The following is a 19457-nucleotide window of genomic DNA, read 5'->3' as shown; positions in this document are numbered from 1 at the left end:
TGCACTGCAGAAATAATGCAGTTTGACAATACTTTAACTACCATGTCTCAGTGCTATGAAATTCTGGGATTTGTAGGTTGTTCTAGAATCAGATCTCTTGGACAGAGAAGACTATCTCACAGAACTACAAATCTGAGAAGTCCATAGCATTGAGTCATGGCAGTTAAAATGTTTTCAAACAGCATTATTTCTGCAGTGCAGATTAGAATTGAGGGTCACCAAAAGTCAGAAATGACTTGCAGTCACACAACAACAAAAACAACAATGGTTATAATTATATAGTTACCTCACTTGACTGCATGCCATGGAGATGTGAAAGCTGAAGTTAAAGATGGTAAATTGGTTTGTGAAGTAGAAGGCTTTCATGGCCGGCATCCATAGTTTTTGGTGGGTTTTTCAGGCTATGTGGCCATGTTCTAGAAGAGTTTCTTCCTGATGTTTCACCAGCATCTGTGGCTGGCATCTTCAGAGGCTGCCAGCCACAGATGCTGGCAAAATGTCAGGAAGAAACTCTTCTAGAACATGGCCACATAGCCAGAAAAACCCGTAAATTGTTTTGTTTTGTTTTTCTGTGAAGGTATCTATTGCATTCCTTTCAGAACTAACAATGGGATGAAACACATCTTACCTGAGAAATCTAAACATTTCAAGACCTCATAGTGCATTCCGGTGGCTTAAAGCATCGACAAAATGATGAATGTATTTGAGAAAATATCCACAGTGGTGGCCGATGATTTCCATGCTGTTGTGGCAGTAAATCCAAACACTCCAGTTTTCAATCCAGACTTTAAGTACTCTATCAAAGCTGCTAAATCTATTTTGATTATAGGTTCACTATCTTGTTCTTTAAAGGGTGAGTTACCACTTGGAATGTATTTATTCCTTCACTGACATGGAAGTCAGTAGCCACCACTGAATTCACATGACTCAAAATAACATTCTTTGAAAAATATACACATGGGGAGGGATGCCAAAATATCCATGGGTGTCCATGTGGGAAGGAAAGGTCATACAAACACATGCAGAACTTGGACAGGTTGGGAATGCAAGTGTAATTCTAAGAGGTACTTGTAAAACAAGATTTTCACAAACATATGCTAGGTCTTGCATCAGCTCTTCAGTGATGTGATATCTTCATGATGACAGGATTTGACACTGGCCTTATATATGCTGATTGCTTTTATGTTCAACCTATGCAATATATTACATGATAAAAGGAAATCCAAAATCAACTTGCTTTTACTTCCTCTGTTCAGATAGAAATCATGCAAAAATCAATTCTACATCTGTAAAGCCTTTTCTTTATTTCTTTATCACATATGGAATTGCCTCTTCCTGTGTAATCTGGCCTGTACACTGAAGGATTCTTGGGGGCATTTACTTCAATTGACCAGGACTAGAATAGCAATTGTTACTGAGAGGTCATTTCCCCCTAAACAATTAAACATGTTTCTGAATTTAAAACAGTATTAAAGACCTACCTCTTCCAGCAGGTTTACCCAGTCAATTTCAAACAATGAATTTTAAATCAATATATTTTAATCTGCATGGTTTTAATGTGTAATGGTCATTTTAATTTTAAATCCATGTGTTTCAACTCTTGTGTTTAATGAGTCATTTATATATTGTATTGCATTTTAATATATATTGTACTCTCCATCAAACCTAGGTGGGTAAGAAATGAAATGTTGTTGTTGTTGTTGTTTATTATAAAAGTTTATGTCATTCTCAGATTAGATAACTAAACTTTTGATTGAGTTGGGCCACAATTTATTGTAGGTTCATTTCAGTTCTAATGTGTTATCCTTAAAAGAAGATGAAAAAATAAAGTAGCCTTTTTTGTCCAATCTTTGTGGTCCAAAGTGAAAAATATGGCATGGTGGTTGGAAGCATCCTTTGGGCTTTCTTCTCTTTCTCACCATTCACTTCCTATCAGCTGTAAGTATTTCTGGTCTTACTTTCTGATTAGCTAAAATTATGGTCTACCATGACCAATAAAACAGCATCTGCCATTAGAGCAGGTATGATGGTAATAACCACTAAATGTGCGGTACTCTTATTGAAGATTAGATTATGTTTGGTTACGATGTTTCACATTTGGAAGCAAAGTATAATTGCCTATGTTGAACACATTAACTATAGCTGTTGCTAAATAGTTGTGGAATGTAAAGGAACATGGAAGGCAAAGACAGAAGGAAGAGAAAAGAAGGAAGAGATCAATGCTAGTCTATTTGGTGTACAATATTATCACCAAACTACAGTTTGTCAATTCACTCTTGGTAGTAGAATTATTTCTCCCAATAAATTGTAACATGGCCTAGACTGATATTCTCAAACAAGTATCCATACTAATGTTTAGATCATGTGTGTGCATATAATAAATTCATTAATCTGTATAAATTTAATCTATATAAATTTCGAGTCAAACAAAATGCTGCTGGTGATAGCTGTATTTAAATGGGCTTTCCCCTGCATTTAGCTTCAGCTGTTGTCATAATAAAATCTTTCAGCTATAAAAGAAGAAAATGATATTGAAATTCTTTTTATACAGTGTCACCCTATGTGCTTCAGCAGCTGAATTGCACTAAAATAGCAAACAGTAATTGTGAATGCAAAGAATAAAGAAAAGTATATGATTTATACAGTTCTAACTGGCAAGATATGAATTAAAAAGCCTGGAATGGGATGGGTTTTGGACAGGTACGAGAAGCCTTGGAGAGGGATCCTTAGGAGTTATTCAGATGTTATTCCATGACTATGGAAATAATCTCACTCATGCATTCTGGTTTTGTTGTTCACATTATTTTTTTATTGGACCCGCATCTATCTGCACCTCTGCGAGTTCTGTTGCCCACACGTGTGAGCACTGTGAAGAAAGATGGAGTTGATTTTATACATGTTCAAGGCATGCAGTTATTCACACAGCCAATAATGCAAAATCTTTTATGAAAACTCAGAAAAATCTCTGATATTGATTATCCCAGGTTAAGGGGGTTCTTTGGTAGTCACCTTTCCATACTTACTCAGGTGTATTCAAAATGCATGTAAGCAACAAAGGTTCATCTCACATTCTACTGAGATTATTTTCACAGCCTGAATAATCCCTTAAAAATACAGTCCCATAGCAGTCTGACTATTTAGTGACTCAGTATCTAGTTCTAATTCAAATGAAAATGCAACAAGTTGCAGTTTATCTAGTAACAAATTTATTCAGTACTGTAGTGGGCTATTAGTAATGAAGCAATCATGCTAAAAATGACACAAGTTTTACACTGCAAACACGACAAGATACTAAGGTAGAAGATTAGGGGAATTATTAGTATGGCCACAAGTATTCTCCACCAAGTGAAAAAAAAATATTCTCATGACTGCAGTTCTGCCTATTGCTCTTGTACTGCTTTCACATCTAATGTCTCTTCTTCTTGGTCCTCGGACTGTGATCCCAGCAGTGAATGATCACACTGAAAATGTGAATCCTATATTGGGAAAAAGGCAAGATATAAATCCAATAAATATATAAATAAACAAATATAAGTGTTATATGTCATGTACCATTCATCATAAGCCTTTATCTCTGTGTCTATCTGTCTGTCTACCCATATGTGTTTGTATGTACATCTGTCTTATCATCCTATCATATCTATCCATCTATCTATCTGTCTATGTTCTTCTTCTTCTGACAACATGTTCATATATAACCAATTCAAATTAAGGAAGAACAGGAAGTACGATCTTCAATCTAAATACTTGCCTGCTGAGGAAACCATTAGCTGTGAATAGTTTTCTCTTGTTTCACAGAAGTTTCCCTGACCTCCTGCACTTGCTGATAGAAGTGTATTTGATAACTGATTAAAAAAAAACTGGTTTCAGCTTGTGGCTTTTTTTCAGAATTATATTATTAATTATTCATAGAATCATAAAGTTGGAAGGGCCATCCAGTCCAACCCCCTGCCATGCAGGAACTCTTAATCAAAGCATCTCTTACAGATGACCATCCAACCTCTGCTTTGGTCTGATCCTTTTATCTTCTTATGCTCTTAGTGTACCTGGTCTATTTGGCGGGGTACAAACCGCCGCTTTGCGGCGCTCCCCCGCCGCCGCCATTTGCTCCGTGCGAGAGCCGCAGCAGCCAAACCGCGCGACTCCCGCGCGGAGCAAAAAAGAAGCTCCATTTCGGAGCTTCTTTCTGCGGCGCATCTATGACGTCGCGAGGCGCCTGGCGCGGACTCGCGACGTCATAGGCGCCGCGACACGTCTGGACGCTGTGCGTCCAGTACGTAAAGATGGCGGCGCCCATGTAGAAGGGGCGCCGCCATCTTGTACGTATAGGATACGTACTAGGGTTAGGGGGGTGCGGAAGCACCGCCCCTTCCTAACCCTAGTACATATCCTATACGTACTAAATGCCGGTGTGTATCCCGCCACTGTATCTACTAAAATATTTGATTAGGAAAAAAACTGCTTTGTATAAAAGAAAGAAGTTATGCTTGTTCATTCAATACATTTAACATGAAAGAGATTTTAAAGCTTGTTTCAGTATGTATTAAAGGAGGAAAGTCAGAAAGTGACCACAAGGCCTAAATTAATTAAAGCCATTTGTGTCTAAGAAAGCTGCTTACTTAGACATAAAAATACTGTAAATTTCTAGTTAAATTAAACATGTACAGAGTGTTCTGAGTCATGTTCTAAAACATCTTGACTTGTTCTGCTGATATGATAACATTCAGAGCACTGAAATAACATTCAAAGAACAAATTTAACATGCCTAGTTTAGGAATGGTACTTACTCCTAATTGGTGAATTTGTATATATGTCATACCCGTTGGGTGCCAGCATGGCATAGTGGTTTGAGAGTTGAACTATGACTCTGGAGATCAGTGTTTGATGCCCAGCTTGACCATGAAACCCATTGGGTGACCTTGGGCAAGTCACATGCTCTCAGCCTCAGGGGAAGTCAATGACAAACCTCCTCTGAACAAATCTTGCCAAGAAACCCCGGTGGCAGGGTCACTGGAAGTAGGAAATATCTTGAAGGCACAGAACAATAACAACATAGCCTTTTGTCAGTCAATTGCATATAATTTCATGTTTTGTGAGAGTTCAGTATAAAGATGGTTCAATTGCTTGTTTGAGGTGGAACCATGGTATTCAAAAACTGTGTCTACCCAACAGGGTTTTGTTAAATAATTTACTATCAGACTCTATATTCAATCATACACCCATATGATTCATCTCCTCCAGTTGATTAAGCAAACAAAAGTACAACTCCTTTTTATTTCAGAATTAAATCAGAATTTTGAAAACAAATGTATCATCTACTTTTATTAACTGACATTGCATCATCTATTTGTTGTTATTCTCAAACAAACAAACAAAAACATTGTATATACCAACCACTGGGTAAGGAAATTACAACAATGTGTGATATTATTCTCCTGTGCAATGTTCATGATCCTTTTACTTTTATGAGTGAAAATATTTGTATGTACAATCCTAGAAAATGTCTGCTTCCAAGTAAGTCCCATTGCTTTCAAGTGGATATAAGACTGCAGATTAGGAGGGCATCCTGGGGGGAAAATGGGTTCAGCATATATGTGGTAAAATTAATAATGAACGATCTAGCAGAAGTGAATTATTATACAATCTGGTGTGCTCTGAATTAACAAGCACATTCTTTTAATTTATTGCCAGTTATGTTGACAGAGCCTCAATAAAACCGGGAGGAACCACAGAATGAATTAAAAAATAAATATTGTTAGCCAAGAATTCAGATAATGGGCTCAGGTCCATTACACTGACTTCTCTGGAACTGTGTCAGATAATTCCCCCATCTTCACCAGTTCACATTCACACACACATACACACACACACCATTGGACTGAGGAATCCAATGACAAACCATTTTGGAAGAACCTCTAAGATGTCACTGTATTTTAAAGAGTGTGATTTGGTGAAAAATAAAAAGCAGGTATTAAACATTGGCTCAGATTGAAAGATCTACTTTGAGTGTGTTTAAGGGTTTGGCCATAATCCATGTGGGTTTGTTTGTACTATAAACACCACACCCAAGAACCTTGTACAAAATCCTAATTTTGAATGTTTCTTTGTTTTCAAAAGTGTATCTCTGTGTGTGATACAGGCAGTTGCTGCTTGAGATAATAGCCAAGACCCATTCTGTATATGGAATTAGATATACAGTCCTTCAAGATAATAGCTACTGTTGATAGTGCAAACTTACACAGTCTACCCAGAGCATCCACCACTTCCCCAGACTTGCTATAATAATTCATCATGACCAGAATGGGAGATAAGTGCTGTGACTGTGTATTTTACTTTTAATTTTTTTCTCAGTTTTATCTCCCTACCCCCTAACCCATAGGTATAGAAAGATGTTGGAAAATGGTCAAATAGTATGTTTCTTGAGTGTCGGAAAATCCTGACAAAGAGAAAACTAGACTGATGTAAATCTTCACTGTTTGGGACTTATTCCATGCAAACTTTGTGTCTTTTTTTTTAAAAGAAAACAACATCTTCTTTGCAGAAAACAACATGCTATTTTTGTGTAGTGATATTATTTTCATTCTGTTTCCTGTGCAGACAATGCTGTTTTCTATGCAAAAATACATGTATAAATCATCTTACCATTTTCTAGCACCTAACCATTTCTTTGCACCTTATCCTTCTCTGTGCAGATATTCTCCCAGTACTCAAAAGAAACTTTATCACAGTAAATAGACTTCCTTGAGGTAACATAACTCAGGATCCTAGATGAAGGTCATGAGCTAACATGTTTTCACTATTAAGACTGTGCTGTTATGTAACATTTTTTGTACATTTCTTTATTAAAATAGGTTCCAGGGTAGTAAAGAAAAATCTAAGCAGTAATAGTAGTAGTAAAAACAACATAGTAATAATATCAACAGCATTGTATTAACAGCAGCAGCAGCAACAACAACACAATATGCTGAAACAGGCTACAAATAGAATGTGCAGATAAAAAATGAGACACAAAACTTAAAATACCCGGCACCTAAAAGATAATAACATTGATGTTAGGTTATCCTTTGTGTAAGAGATTCCATAATTGGGGTGCCATGGGCAAAAAATTCCCTGTATTTGAAATCAGCATTAATTGTGAAAGGTGAGACACTTGGAGATACTTCCTCAATTCAGAATTAAATTTTGACCTCAACTTTACAATTCAAAAAAACAAAACAAAAAGAGCAATTCAACTAATAATAATAATAATAAAAGTTTTATTTTTATACCGCCCTTCTTACAATCAGGGCGGTGTACAGCATATCAAACAATCACAAATTACAAATACAATAAAAGTACAATTAAAACCCACATTAAAACCCACTCTGGCCAGCTTGCCACTGCTGTCAGAGGGGGGGAGACTAGTTGGAACTTGTGTCAGGGAATGCTAACTGGAACAGGAAGGTCTTTAAATCCTTCCTGAACTGGGCCAGGGAGGTGGCTGAGCGGAGCTCTATGGGCAGCGTATTCCAGAGGGTCAGGGCTGAGATGGTAAACGTCCTCCTCGATGTGGAGGCTAATCTTGCCCCTGGGACCCTCAATAGTTGCTGCCCAGATGTTCTGAGGGTGCGGGGCAGATTGTATGGGGAGAGACGGTCCTCTAGGTATCCTGGGCCCAAGCCATGTAGGGCTTTATAGGTTATAACCAACACCTTGTATTGCGCCCGGAAGCGAATAGGCAGCCAATGCAGATCTTTAAATACAGGTGTTATATGACTGGCCCTGGATGTACCAGTAACCAGTCTGGCTGCCATATTCTGTACCATTTGTAGCTTCCGGGTATGGTACAAGGGTTGCCCCATGTAGAGCGCATTGCAGAAGTCCAATCGAGAGGTTACCAGAGCATGTACTACCGTTTCAAGGTCCCTCTGGCCCAGGTATGGGCACAGCTGGTGGATAAGCCAAAGCTGATAACAGGTGCTCCTGACCGTTGCATCCACCTGAGATGTAAGGTGGAGCGACGAGTCAAGGAGCACCCCCAGACTGCGTACCGAGTCCTTCTCGGGAAGCGTGATCCTGTTCAGGACAGGTGGAACCACTGCCATACCCGGGCCAGGAGAACCTATCACGAGCACCTCCATTTTCTCTGGATTCAGACTGAGTCGGTTTTCCCTCATCCAGCCCATTACTGATTCCAGGCAGGCCACGAGAGGAGAGATGCCATCCTCGGTCACTGCATCAGTCGGAGACATAGAGAAGACTATTTGGGTGTCATCAGTGTACTGATAACCCCGCACCCCATGTCTCCAGATGATCTCTCCCAGCGGTTTCATGTAAATGTTGAAAAGCATGGGAGACAGAATGGCTCCTTGAGGGACCCCAGATGTAAGGGCCCTCCTATCGGAACACACGTCTCCCAGCTGCACCATCTGGAACCTCCCGGAGAGGTAGGACCAGAACCACTGGAGCGCAGTGCCCCTGATTCCCACCCCTGCCAGGCGCTCCAGAAGGATACCATGGTCTATGGTATCGAAAGCCGCTGAGATGTCCAAGAGCACCAACAGGGACACGCTTCCCCTGTTGATGCCCAAACGGAGATCATTGACCAAGGCGACCATGGCCGTCTCAACCCCGTAACCCGCCCAAAAACCAGTTTGAAATGGGTCTAGATAATCCGTTTCATCCAAGATCGATTGAAGCTGGATTGCAACCGCCTTCTCGATCACCTTCCCCAAAAATGGCAACAGCGAGACTGGCCGATAATTATTATGCATCAGGGGGTCGAGGGAGGGCTTTTAAAACAGCGGTTTTACAGTGGCCAATTTCAAGCTGGATGGAAATTGCCCATCCCTCAGAGATGTATTAATAATCCGGTGTAACACTGAAGTTACCACCGGTCCCCCCTGAGCCGCTAGCCATGAGGGACAGGGATTGAGGGAGCAGGTTGTCTTCCGAACGCTTCCAAGGATCTTGTCCACATCATCGGTACTAACCGACTCAAACTGATCCAGTTTAATGGAGTCCACGGAGGCTCTGGATACCTCTACACTAGGTTCTGCCCTAATACCGGCGTTAAGACCTTTGCTTATCCGAGAGGTTTTATCCCCGAAGAAGTTGTTAAACTGGTCGCAGCAGGCCTTTGAAGGTTCAAGGATCTGGTTCAGGGCAGGAGGGAGCTGAGTTAACTCCCTGACTACCCTGAACAACTCTGCTGGACGCGACTCCGCGGACGCGCCACGAGCACCATAGAACGAGTTCTTAGCTGCTCGTATCGCCTCTCCGTAGTCCTCCGAAAGGCGGTCTAGGAGAGCCTTGTCAGCTAAGCGTAGGTGTTTCCGCCAGCGATGCTCTAGCCATCGCAGAACCCGCTTCCTCGCCCAGAGATCTTCCGTATACCAGGGCTTGCGTTTGGAAGCAGGCCTGAGAGGGCGCTTGGGAGCGATACTGTGTATAGCCCTAAAGAGACCGGTATTCCAAATACCAGTCAGGGCATCAACAGAGTCGCCGTCATTTCCAACCATGTTTCCCTCTAAGGCTTCCTGGAACCTTTTGGGTTCCATCAGCCTTCGAGGGTGGACCATTCTAGTAGGTCCACCACCCCCGGGGGGGATCTGGGTAGAAGCCTTGATTTTTGCCTCCACAAGGAAATGATCCGTCCATGACAGGGGGGAAATATTGATTATTTCCACCCACGGATTTTCCGCATCCGTACAAAAAACCAAATCGAGTGTATTACCCGCAAAACGCGTAGGACCCGAAATCAGCTGGGACAGGCCCATGGCCGCCATGGTATCCATGAATTCCCATGAATGGCAATTTAGGAACTTCCCAATTAACTCTGGATTTTTAATCAGGGCTGAATCACAGTCTCAGTTCAGAAATTCCAAACTGTTGTCTATACACTACTCTGAGATCTTTTGATATTTCTGCGCCAGCCTGGGGCTCAGGAGAGTGGTGCGTCCGCATGCTCCCAAGGCCTACAGCTCTGTCTGGGTGCCATCTTGGCATGTGCCCATTCATATGGCGTGTGCAATGATGATGATCTTCATGCACTGTGTCTAAATGGCGCGGCACACAAGGGATGTCACCATGCCCCTCCAGGGTGCTAATGGTGCCCCAGCAGCACCAAAGAAAAGAGTCGTGTTTCACGGCTCCTTTTTCCAGGCACATTGTTGCTGCGCTGTTTGGTTGGTGTGGTCATGATCTGGGGGAGAAAGGGGCGGCCTCTGTCTGCCTCTTTCCCCCAGTCTGTAAAGGTTCTATATCTACATTTTATTCTTTCCACCTTTCACCAACTGCCCAGTTTTTACATTGCTGCTCATGGCAGAGAGAACTGGGAGAAAACAGTAAACACTGGATCACTCTTGCAATATATTATTTCAACATTCTTCTTCCAATGCAGTGGAACTGGAGGCCCTACCTCACTGTGATTAGAAGCTGAAAGTGTCCATAACAAAACTGTAGCACCTCTTCATGTCTGCCCATTCCCTACCCTGATATTTCTCCTATATTGACAGCTTTTTTCAGTTTGAGAGATATACTGCCCATTTCTTTAGCCTAAATCCCATTTGTTGCCCAATTAGCATAGATTTATTGGAGGAATGGGATCTAAATCAATGGAATTAATAAAAGTGTTAGTATAGAGAACCTCTATTGGATTTAGACTGCTGTGTCTTTTTAAATCAAAATTCATAATTATTGTTTCAGCAGTGTACCTATTTTGATTGGGACACTTCAGAAGAGTCCCACATAAATTCAGACATCTGCCAAATTTGTCTGAATCAGCCTGATTTATTTGGGATTAATCTAAACACACACTACACTAGTAGTATATTGCTTAAATGTTTTACCTTGAAACTATTATGTAAGAAAACAGAATCTTGAATTCTCATCCTCAGAGAAGAAGATAGCAGCCTTGCTAATTCAGGTAGAGAACTTGGTTCAGGGGGATGTGGGAGCCTCGCAGGTTTACCTACCTGAGACCTAATCTTTTAGAAAGACACCAGGAACCTCCCCTCCAAAAGAAGTGGCATTGTTAACCTCTGACACTGAGAACTGATCCAAAGAACTTTAGAATATCTCAACCAATGCAGTTGCAGTGATAGTTATGGCTGGTAAAATAGACACTATGCAAGTAACTTATTTAGAATGCAATCTGGATAGGCCTTTCTCAGAGCATCTTGCAGGTTTTCTTCTTTTGGCTTCCCAGCAGCACTTGGCATTCTCCAAATGCTGACATTTGACTTGCCTTTGCCTATGCTTTGCAGCTTACCTCTGCAACTTAAACTATAGTGACCTGACAAACACCCTAAACAAATGCATCCAGATATAATAAAATGATACCACAGTCAGATTGCTGTATATAGGCAAAAGGATGTAATCTATGCAGAAGAAAAGAGGTATTAACAATCTCAGTGATGGCACTGAACAGGGAATTGGACCTCATTGCCCATAGGGCTCTTTCAACTTTATGATTCTGTCAATTTTATTAAATCCCAAGATTTGCTCAGGTATGCTCACTAAGGAGGAAGATCCAAGAAACAGCTCAGTGAAGACTGTCTGTGCCCATTGTCCATGGAATGGTAATGAATAGTCATGGAAGAGGAAACAGAAAGGGAAGAGAAATGGCTGGCTAACATTTTATTTTATTTTATTTTATTTTTATCCCGCCTTTCTCCCAAAAAGGGACCCAAGGCACCTCACAATATAAAAACACATTAAAACAACATTTGAAAACAATTAAAATAGTATAAGTAAACAGTAAAAAGGTAAAAATTTAAACATACAAAATTTAAAATAAATGAAGGTTAAAAATAATTAAACCAACCCTCCCCCCCTCCCTTTAAATAAAACCAGGCCTGCGTGATTTTAAAAAGCTTGCTGGAATAAAAGTGTTTTTGATTGCCAAAGAAAGGCCAGCAGGGAGGGGGGCAGTCTAGCCTCCCATGGAAAGGAGTTCCACCAGGTGGGAGCAGCCACTGAGAAGGCTCTCTCTTGAATCCTCACCAAATAAGCTTGGGATAGTGGTGGGATCGAGAATCCTTCTCCAGAGTATCTTAGGGTTCTAGGTGGTTTGTATGGGGAGATACAGTCTCTCAAATAGTCTGGACCGAAGTCATGTAGGGCTTTATGTCTACTAGCAGGAACCCTACATAGGAAAATGTTATGCAGCAAACTTTTATTGTAGTTCCACTTGTGCTAATGTCTAATCTTATCTTCTTTTATAGAGTTACAAAGCAGTTCATGTGGAAATCCTGGAGTTCCACCCAAAGGTGTTTTATATGGAACAAGATTTGATGTTGGTGACAAAATCAGATACAGCTGTGTGACAGGATACATCCTTGATGGACACCCGCAACTGACCTGTATAGCCAACACAGTGAACACAGCATCTTGGGATTTCCCTGTTCCTATTTGCAGAGGTAAGATGAAAGAAATTGCAAACACAAACAGACAAACAAACAAACAAACTTTGATTTTACCATTTTATATAAGGGACAACATTTTGCTATGCCATTATATGTAATGGGACTTGAGTATCCATGAATTTTGGTATCCTGGGGGGGTGGGGGTGGGGGTGGTCCTGGATCTAAACCCCAGTGGATACCAAGGGCCCACTATACTTTACAACTGTGGAAAGCTTAGTGTGAAGGAAATGTAGATCATGTTCTATACTCTTCCATTAGAATGAATAGCTATTATAGAACAAGGTCATACACTTATACTCTATAAAATGTAATCATAAAATTAATTTAAAAGCTTCATTTATGATCAAGTTTGTTTTTACTTCTTGCTCCTTGGTTTTACTGATTTGCCATGTAAAATAAATGAATAATTATGTGCAGATATTTGCAAATGATACACCAATAAGTAAATATTTTATATATACATATCATTATTAGTATGATTAACCAACAGAATTGTACAACTGAATTAACAAAATGTTTGGATTTGAATAAGCTCAAGTCTTTCCAGCTACATGGATTTGGAATGTGAACCCAGTCATTTACTTTGGAACTGCAGGAAGCCTTATGTTGTTTGGGTTAAATTGGTTAAAATGTTTAGCCATGCATGTGCAAGAAAACATGGTGATACATTAATTCACTGAATGTGTGTTTGGTGTGGGCATTGAGGTGGGGGGTAAATGCAGTGGATCAACAAACCACAGTATATAAAATTATCTCAGTAAAGTGTAGTGAAGAACCAGCAGAAAGAGGGCAGAGGTAGAGAGAGAGGTGGCTATCTGTACATAAGAACTAAGAAGCAGTGTTCTAGTAATGTCATTCAAGAAAGTTTTATTGTAAAATGTGTGATTTATCTCTCTTTGTAACAGATATTCCATAGATGTTTCATCTTAACATTCTTAAGACAAACCCTCTAAATCTAACAGCTGCCTTTGCTGTTGTCCTTGTGCCTTCTGAATCCATGTACAATACATTTTCCCTAGAAATATGGTGATATAGAAACTGTTCCTATCTGAGAAGCTATTGAAACCTTATCAGTGGCAGATAATACTTATTTATTTTAAATACTTGTGAAATAGTACTTGCCCTTGAAAATTAGAGGAATCTTACCACACGACTCAATACTTTATTTCACAGATCCATTTCTCCCTTTTATGACACTTGAATAGATCTGTGGGGATAGAAAGCATTGGTCTTTGAAGTGCATTGCATTTAACAAGCAATTCACATCTACACAAATGTCTGTATAAGAAAAAGGAACTCTATAGGGTCATATAGGGTCAGTCATAAGTCCAAGCAACTTGATTGGCCTTGAACATTATATTTTAAATCAAATTGTTATACTTAGGCCTGTTACAGACTGCCAAAATAAAGCTGCTTCGGGTCTCTTTGGAGGTATGCTATTTAAATGATGCATGCATCCTAAGAATCCGGAAGCTGCACCAAAGCTGCACTCCAGTGCTTAGGAATGGAGTGTGGCTTTGGAGCAACCTCCGGACTCTTAGGACCGATGCATCATGTAAATAGCATACCTCCAAAGAGACCCGAAGCAGCTTTAGTTTGGCAGTCTGTAACAGGCCTTAGAATAGGCCCGCTGAATCAATGGCAACATCAAGTTGCTTGGACTTATGAAGCAGAAAATCTAACATGCATTTCCAGAAAAACTGATGATGATGATGATGATGATGATGATGATGATGAAATAAGTAAAACATTCTGTCCTTACCCTGAGGCAGTTCTGTCTGATAGTAAAGCCAGCTTTGAGATTCCTGTGTCTGAAAAGACATTTGCAACATCAAAAAGAGCGAGTGCCATTTTTTCCCTGAGGACTCCACAAATGTTTCCTTGTCATTGACTCTCCATGGCACACACATGGACCTGATATGACTTTTGCACCTAATTCACGCTTTACCCAGGCCTTCAGTTTAAAAATAATAATCTGGTGTTTGGTTCATTTTTTTTGTTTGTGTTATATGACGTTAAAACTGCAATCATGTTTTGTTTCCAATTTAACATGATTACGCTCTGTAGTTTAGCAACAGGGAAGGGAATGGGACCTGAAAAGAAAGAAAAGTGTCAAGAATGATATGGCAGAAGCTATTCATAAGAAGTAGCAATAGGACGAAACTCGGGGAGTGAGATCACCATCTTATCGCTGCTCAGAGATTGATGACTTCAGCAAGTGATTATAGGAATACTTTCTAGAATATATATATATATATATATATATATATATATATATATATATATATTCTGCTCTTTTCCCAGGACTGGGACTCAGAGCGGCTTCACAGTATTTAAAAAAAATAGTACAATCAAATAAAAAGTACATTGAAAAGAATTTTTAAATTGGTCCAACATCGAACATCCCAGCCTGTCCTTATAGTAATTCCCGAAATGCCTGTGTGAACAGGTAGGTCTTCACCTGCTGGCGGAAGGCCATCAAGGAGGGAGCTGTTCTGATCACTCTGGGCAGGGAGTTCCAGAGTCTAGGGGCAGCCACTGAAAAGGCCCTCTTTTGTGTCCCCACTAACTGTGTTTGTGATGATGTTGGGACAGAGAGAAGGGCTTCCCCAGAGGATCTTAGAGTCTGGGCCGGTTCATACCAGGAGAAACGGTCTGCCAAATAGTGTGGACCTGAGCCATGTAGGGCTTTGCAGGTAATAACCAGGACCTTGAATTGTGCCTGGAAACAAACTGACAGCCAATGAAGCTGTTTCAACAGGGGCATTGTATGGTTTCTGTAATCTGCCCCTGTTAACAGCCTGGCAGCAGCTCTTTGAACCAGCTGAATTTTTCGAACACTTTTCAAAGGCAGCCCCATGTAGAGCCCATTACAGTAGTCCAAACGGGATGTAACCAAGGCATGTACTACCGTGGCCAAATCTGGCTTCTCAACAAACAGGAGCAGCTGGCATACAAGTTTTAAATGTGTGAAAGCACTCCTGGTCATAGCAGAGACCTGGACCTCCAGGTTCAAAGCTGAGTCCAAGAGTACCCCCAAAATACGAACCTGTGTCTTCAGGGGGAGTGTGACCCCATCTAACACAGGCTGGATCCCTATTCCCCGATCTGCCTTCCAACTGACCAGGAGGACCTCTGTCTTGTCTGGATTAAGTTTCAACTTGTTTGCCCTCATCCAGTCCATTACTGAAGACAGGCACTGGTTTAGGACCAGGACAGCCTCCTTGGATTGAGGTGGGAAGGAGTAGTAGAGTTGAGTGTCATCTGCATATTGATGACACTGCACCCCAAAACTCCAGACAACCTCTCCCAGCGGTTTCATGTATACGTTAAACAGCATAGGGGACAACACAGAACCTTGAGGGACCCCACAGGTCAATGGCCAGGGGGTTGAACAGGAGTCCCCCAGTACCACCTTCTCAGTTTGCCCCTCCAGGAAGGAACAGTACCTCCAAGCCGCATCCCAGAGAGGCAGTCTAGAAGAATACCATGATCGATGGTATCAAAAGCCGCTGAGAGGTCCAGGAGAACCAAGAGGGACACACTCCCCCTATCCATTTCCCTGCATAGGTCATCTACCAAGGCAAGAGGCTGTCTCTGTTCCATAGCCAGGTCTGAAACCAGATTGAAATGGATCTAGATAATCCATTTCATCCAGAAATCCCTGGAGTTGGGAAGCCACCACACGTTCCAAAACCGTGCCTAGAAATGGTAGGTTAGGCACTGGCTGATAGTTTTTCATTATTGTGGGATCCAAGGATGACTTTTTTAACAAAGGTCTCACAACAGCCTCCTTTAGGCAGGATGTAATTCTGCCTTGCTGTAAGGATGCATTGATTACCTCCTTTACCCATTCAGCCAGTTCTCCTCTGGCCTGTTTAACAAGCCAAGAAGGACAAGGGTCCAAGATACATGTGGTGGCTTTTATCTCTCCAAGGATCCTATCCACATCATCAGGCTGCACAAGTTGAAAAGTATCCATTAACACTGGACTGATAGGAGCCAAGGTTACATCCACTGACACTGTAGCAACTGTAGCATACAAGTCGGAGCGGATCTGAGCGACTTTATCTGCAAAATGCCATGCAAATTCTTCACAGTGAGCCTCTGAGTGGTCTGTATCCTCTACCTGAGGGTGAGTGTGTAAAAGGCCCCTGACCACTCGGAACAGCTCTGCTGGCTGGCTCCTTGCAGTTGCAATGCTGGCAGCAAAAAATGATTTCTTTGCTGCCTGCATTGCCACAGAGTAGGTTTTCAAATAGGCTCAAGCCCATGTTCGATCACATTCACTCCGAGTCTTCCCCAATGTTGCTCTAGTCTCTGTCTCATTCGCTTCATCACCATCAACTCCCTGGTGAATCAGGGGGCTGGTTTGGCTCCACTCCGTGAGAAGAGATGCTCAGGAGCATTGTGTCCACTGCCCTGGCCACTTTCCCATTCCAAAGGTTGGCCAGGGCTTCAACAGAATCACTTGCCAAGATGACAGGAAACTCCCCAAGAGCCCTCAGGAATCCATCTAGATCCATCAGCCTCCTGGGGAAGACCATCCTAATCAGTCCCCCACCCCTGCAGAGGTTCTGAATCCCAGTGAGTCTAAATCTGACCAGATAATGATCTGTCCATGATAATGGAACTGTGGAGAGTTCTTTCACACCAAGATCATCATCATCCCACCCAGTACATAAAACAAGGTCCAGAGTGTGTCCAGCAGCATGAGTAGGCTCAGATACCACTTGGGAGAGACCCATGGTTGTCATGGAGGCCATGAAGTCCTGAGCCACTCCTGAAAGGGCAGTCTCAGCATGGATGTTGAAGTCCCCCAGTACTAATGGACGTGGAGACTTCAACACCAACCCCGAGACCATCCCGGTTAGCTCAGGAAGGGAGACTGTTGTGCAGCGGGGTGGGTGGTACACCAACAGAATCCCTATTCTGTTCTGGCCACCCATGTTTAAATAAACACACTCAAAATCTGTAGACTGTGTGAGGGGGCATCTGGTCAGGGACATGGAATCACAATAGACTACTGCAACTCCACCTCCCTGCCCCCCAGGCCTCACTTGCTGAGAAACCTGGTGAGCAAAGCTGAGAGAGATTAACTCCTCCAGTCTCATCCACCCAGGTTTTGGTTATACATGCCAGGTGAGCTTGTTCTTCCAGGATCAGGTCCTGAATGGCAGCTGTTTTACCTTTCACTGATCTGGCATTCAGTAGCAGCAGCTTCAACCCAGGGAGACTGTTAACAACGCTATTCATACCATTTGGGCAGGGAGACAACTTGGGGACCACAAGTACCCTCTTGAGCTACCCTCTTCCTTGGTGTTTTAATTGTCTCCTCCCTCCATATCTCCCTCTGCCTTGAATGACTCCAGTGGGGTCTCCCTGACTCTGTATATCCCCTCCTTTCTGAGGAAAAGACATCTTTCCTATTAAATTGACAGGAACAGGGGCAGGGGGGGGAGGGACAGGTAGCTAGTAAAGCTGGATGCCATTTAGTGAGTCTCCTGCAGAAGTCCCAGCCTTATACCTCAGGCAGGCAAGGTAGCTGTGCTGGATGAAACAGTGCCTGCTGAGTCAAGGACTCAGTCCTGCAAGGGCTGAGTCCAGCGAGGGAAGTAGAGGTCCAGGCAGCAAGAACAGAAGCCTCTTCTCCCCTGCAGCCTCCAGACAGAACTTGTGGGCCTCTGTCTTTTCCCAGATGTTGTCTCCTTCCCTTCTCTCCCTCTGTTACCACAAGGGACTAGGGATCTAATATAGTCAGATGTTGCTGGACAGGGAGGCATCCCTGGAGAGAAGTGGCAGTTGGTTTCAATGCCTCTTGGGGGAGGAATAAAATCTGACCCACGGCAGTCAGGAGAAGATGGTCCGGGGCTTGACTTTAAAGTTGCACCATCTCAAGAGAAGATGGTCTGGGGCTTGGCTATGAAGACTCTGCCTGGCTCCTCCCCTGTAGCTGCTGAGAAGGGCAGTTGGTACTGGGCCTGCCTCTCAAGGCTCTGCCTCTGGCTCCTCCTCTGTAGCTGCTCCTGAACATAATTTCATATGTTCACTCTGTGTGTGTGTATGTGTGTGTATACGTGCATGCACCATTCACAGCACTAGCAACAAATTCACAGGGGTCTTGGTACTAAAACTATGTATATCTGTATGCAAGGAGCCCCCCCCCCCCCAAAAAAAACAACAACTAGTTTTATCAGGTTCCTTTCCATTATCAGGTTGGTTGCTCTCTGGACTGCAGTTTTATTTGTACAATGTACAGCTATCCTGGAACATACTGAAGGTGATTATAATGATCTGCTTATTACATTCCTCTAGTTCTGGTGGAGATTCTTGATTAAATGATCATCCTCTGATAGTTCCATTTGTCAGTATCTTAAAACTTTATAAGAATGACCTTTTTATTAAAAATGGAATGTCTTTGCCATCTGGTATGCTTTGCTTCCATTTCTTCACAAACCTTTGTACCAGCTACAGCCAAGTGACAGTGCCCACTGGTAATTTCAGTCTTTCCTTGTGGTAAGCAGTGCCCGGAACTATTTAAAATCAATTTTCTCAGCTCCAGTTTTCTTCCTGGGAAGGTTGTCACTTGTATCTCAGTACTGAATTTTTGAAATTTATACATTGGTCTGCCACATTTTTTTTTGTCTGCCATCTGTGGGTGCTGTGTTGCATACTATGAGTGGCATGCAGTATTCAATCTCATCTGTAGGCCTCCACTCATATTATCTATTACAGTGGTACCTCGGGATACGAAATACCCAGGTTACGAAATTTTCGGGATACGAAAAAATCCCATTGGAAATCATTGTTCTGGGTTACGAACGTTTTTTCGGGTTACGAAGAAAATTTTTGGTGCTTTTCGGCGCTTTTTCGCACGAAACGCGGCTTTTCCCCATTAGCGCCTATGGCAATTCGGCTTACGAAGGCTTTTCGGGTTACGAAAGCGGCCGTGGAACGAATTAATTTCGTAACCCGAGGCACCACTGTATTTCACATTTGAAATTAGGAACATTCTTGTAATATTCTAACAATCATAGCCAAGCTAAAGAA

At 42.0% G+C, this 19457-nt stretch overlaps 1 protein-coding gene across 6 annotated transcripts in view; it reads left to right on the top strand.

Annotated features, from left to right (window-relative positions):
- LOC121928362 (CUB and sushi domain-containing protein 3) overlaps window positions 1-19457 on the top strand; it is an 810382-nt gene that overhangs the window by 311281 nt on the left and 479644 nt on the right. For all 6 annotated transcript variants that reach the window (XR_006103494.1, XM_042462948.1, XM_042462947.1 and 3 more), the window contains exon 4: window positions 12207-12401. Coding sequence is in view for 5 of the 6 variants with exons in the window: in XM_042462948.1 (XP_042318882.1) it covers window positions 12207-12401 (195 nt within the window). In the remaining variant the exon portion in view is untranslated. The remainder of the gene's footprint in view (window positions 1-12206; window positions 12402-19457) is intronic.

Source organism: Sceloporus undulatus, chromosome 4 (assembly GCF_019175285.1).
Source record: "Sceloporus undulatus isolate JIND9_A2432 ecotype Alabama chromosome 4, SceUnd_v1.1, whole genome shotgun sequence".
NCBI classification, from domain to species: Eukaryota; Metazoa; Chordata; class Lepidosauria; order Squamata; family Phrynosomatidae; genus Sceloporus; species Sceloporus undulatus.
The sequence above is the reverse complement of the archived record's forward strand: the minus strand, read 5'-3'. Positions and strand labels throughout refer to the sequence as shown.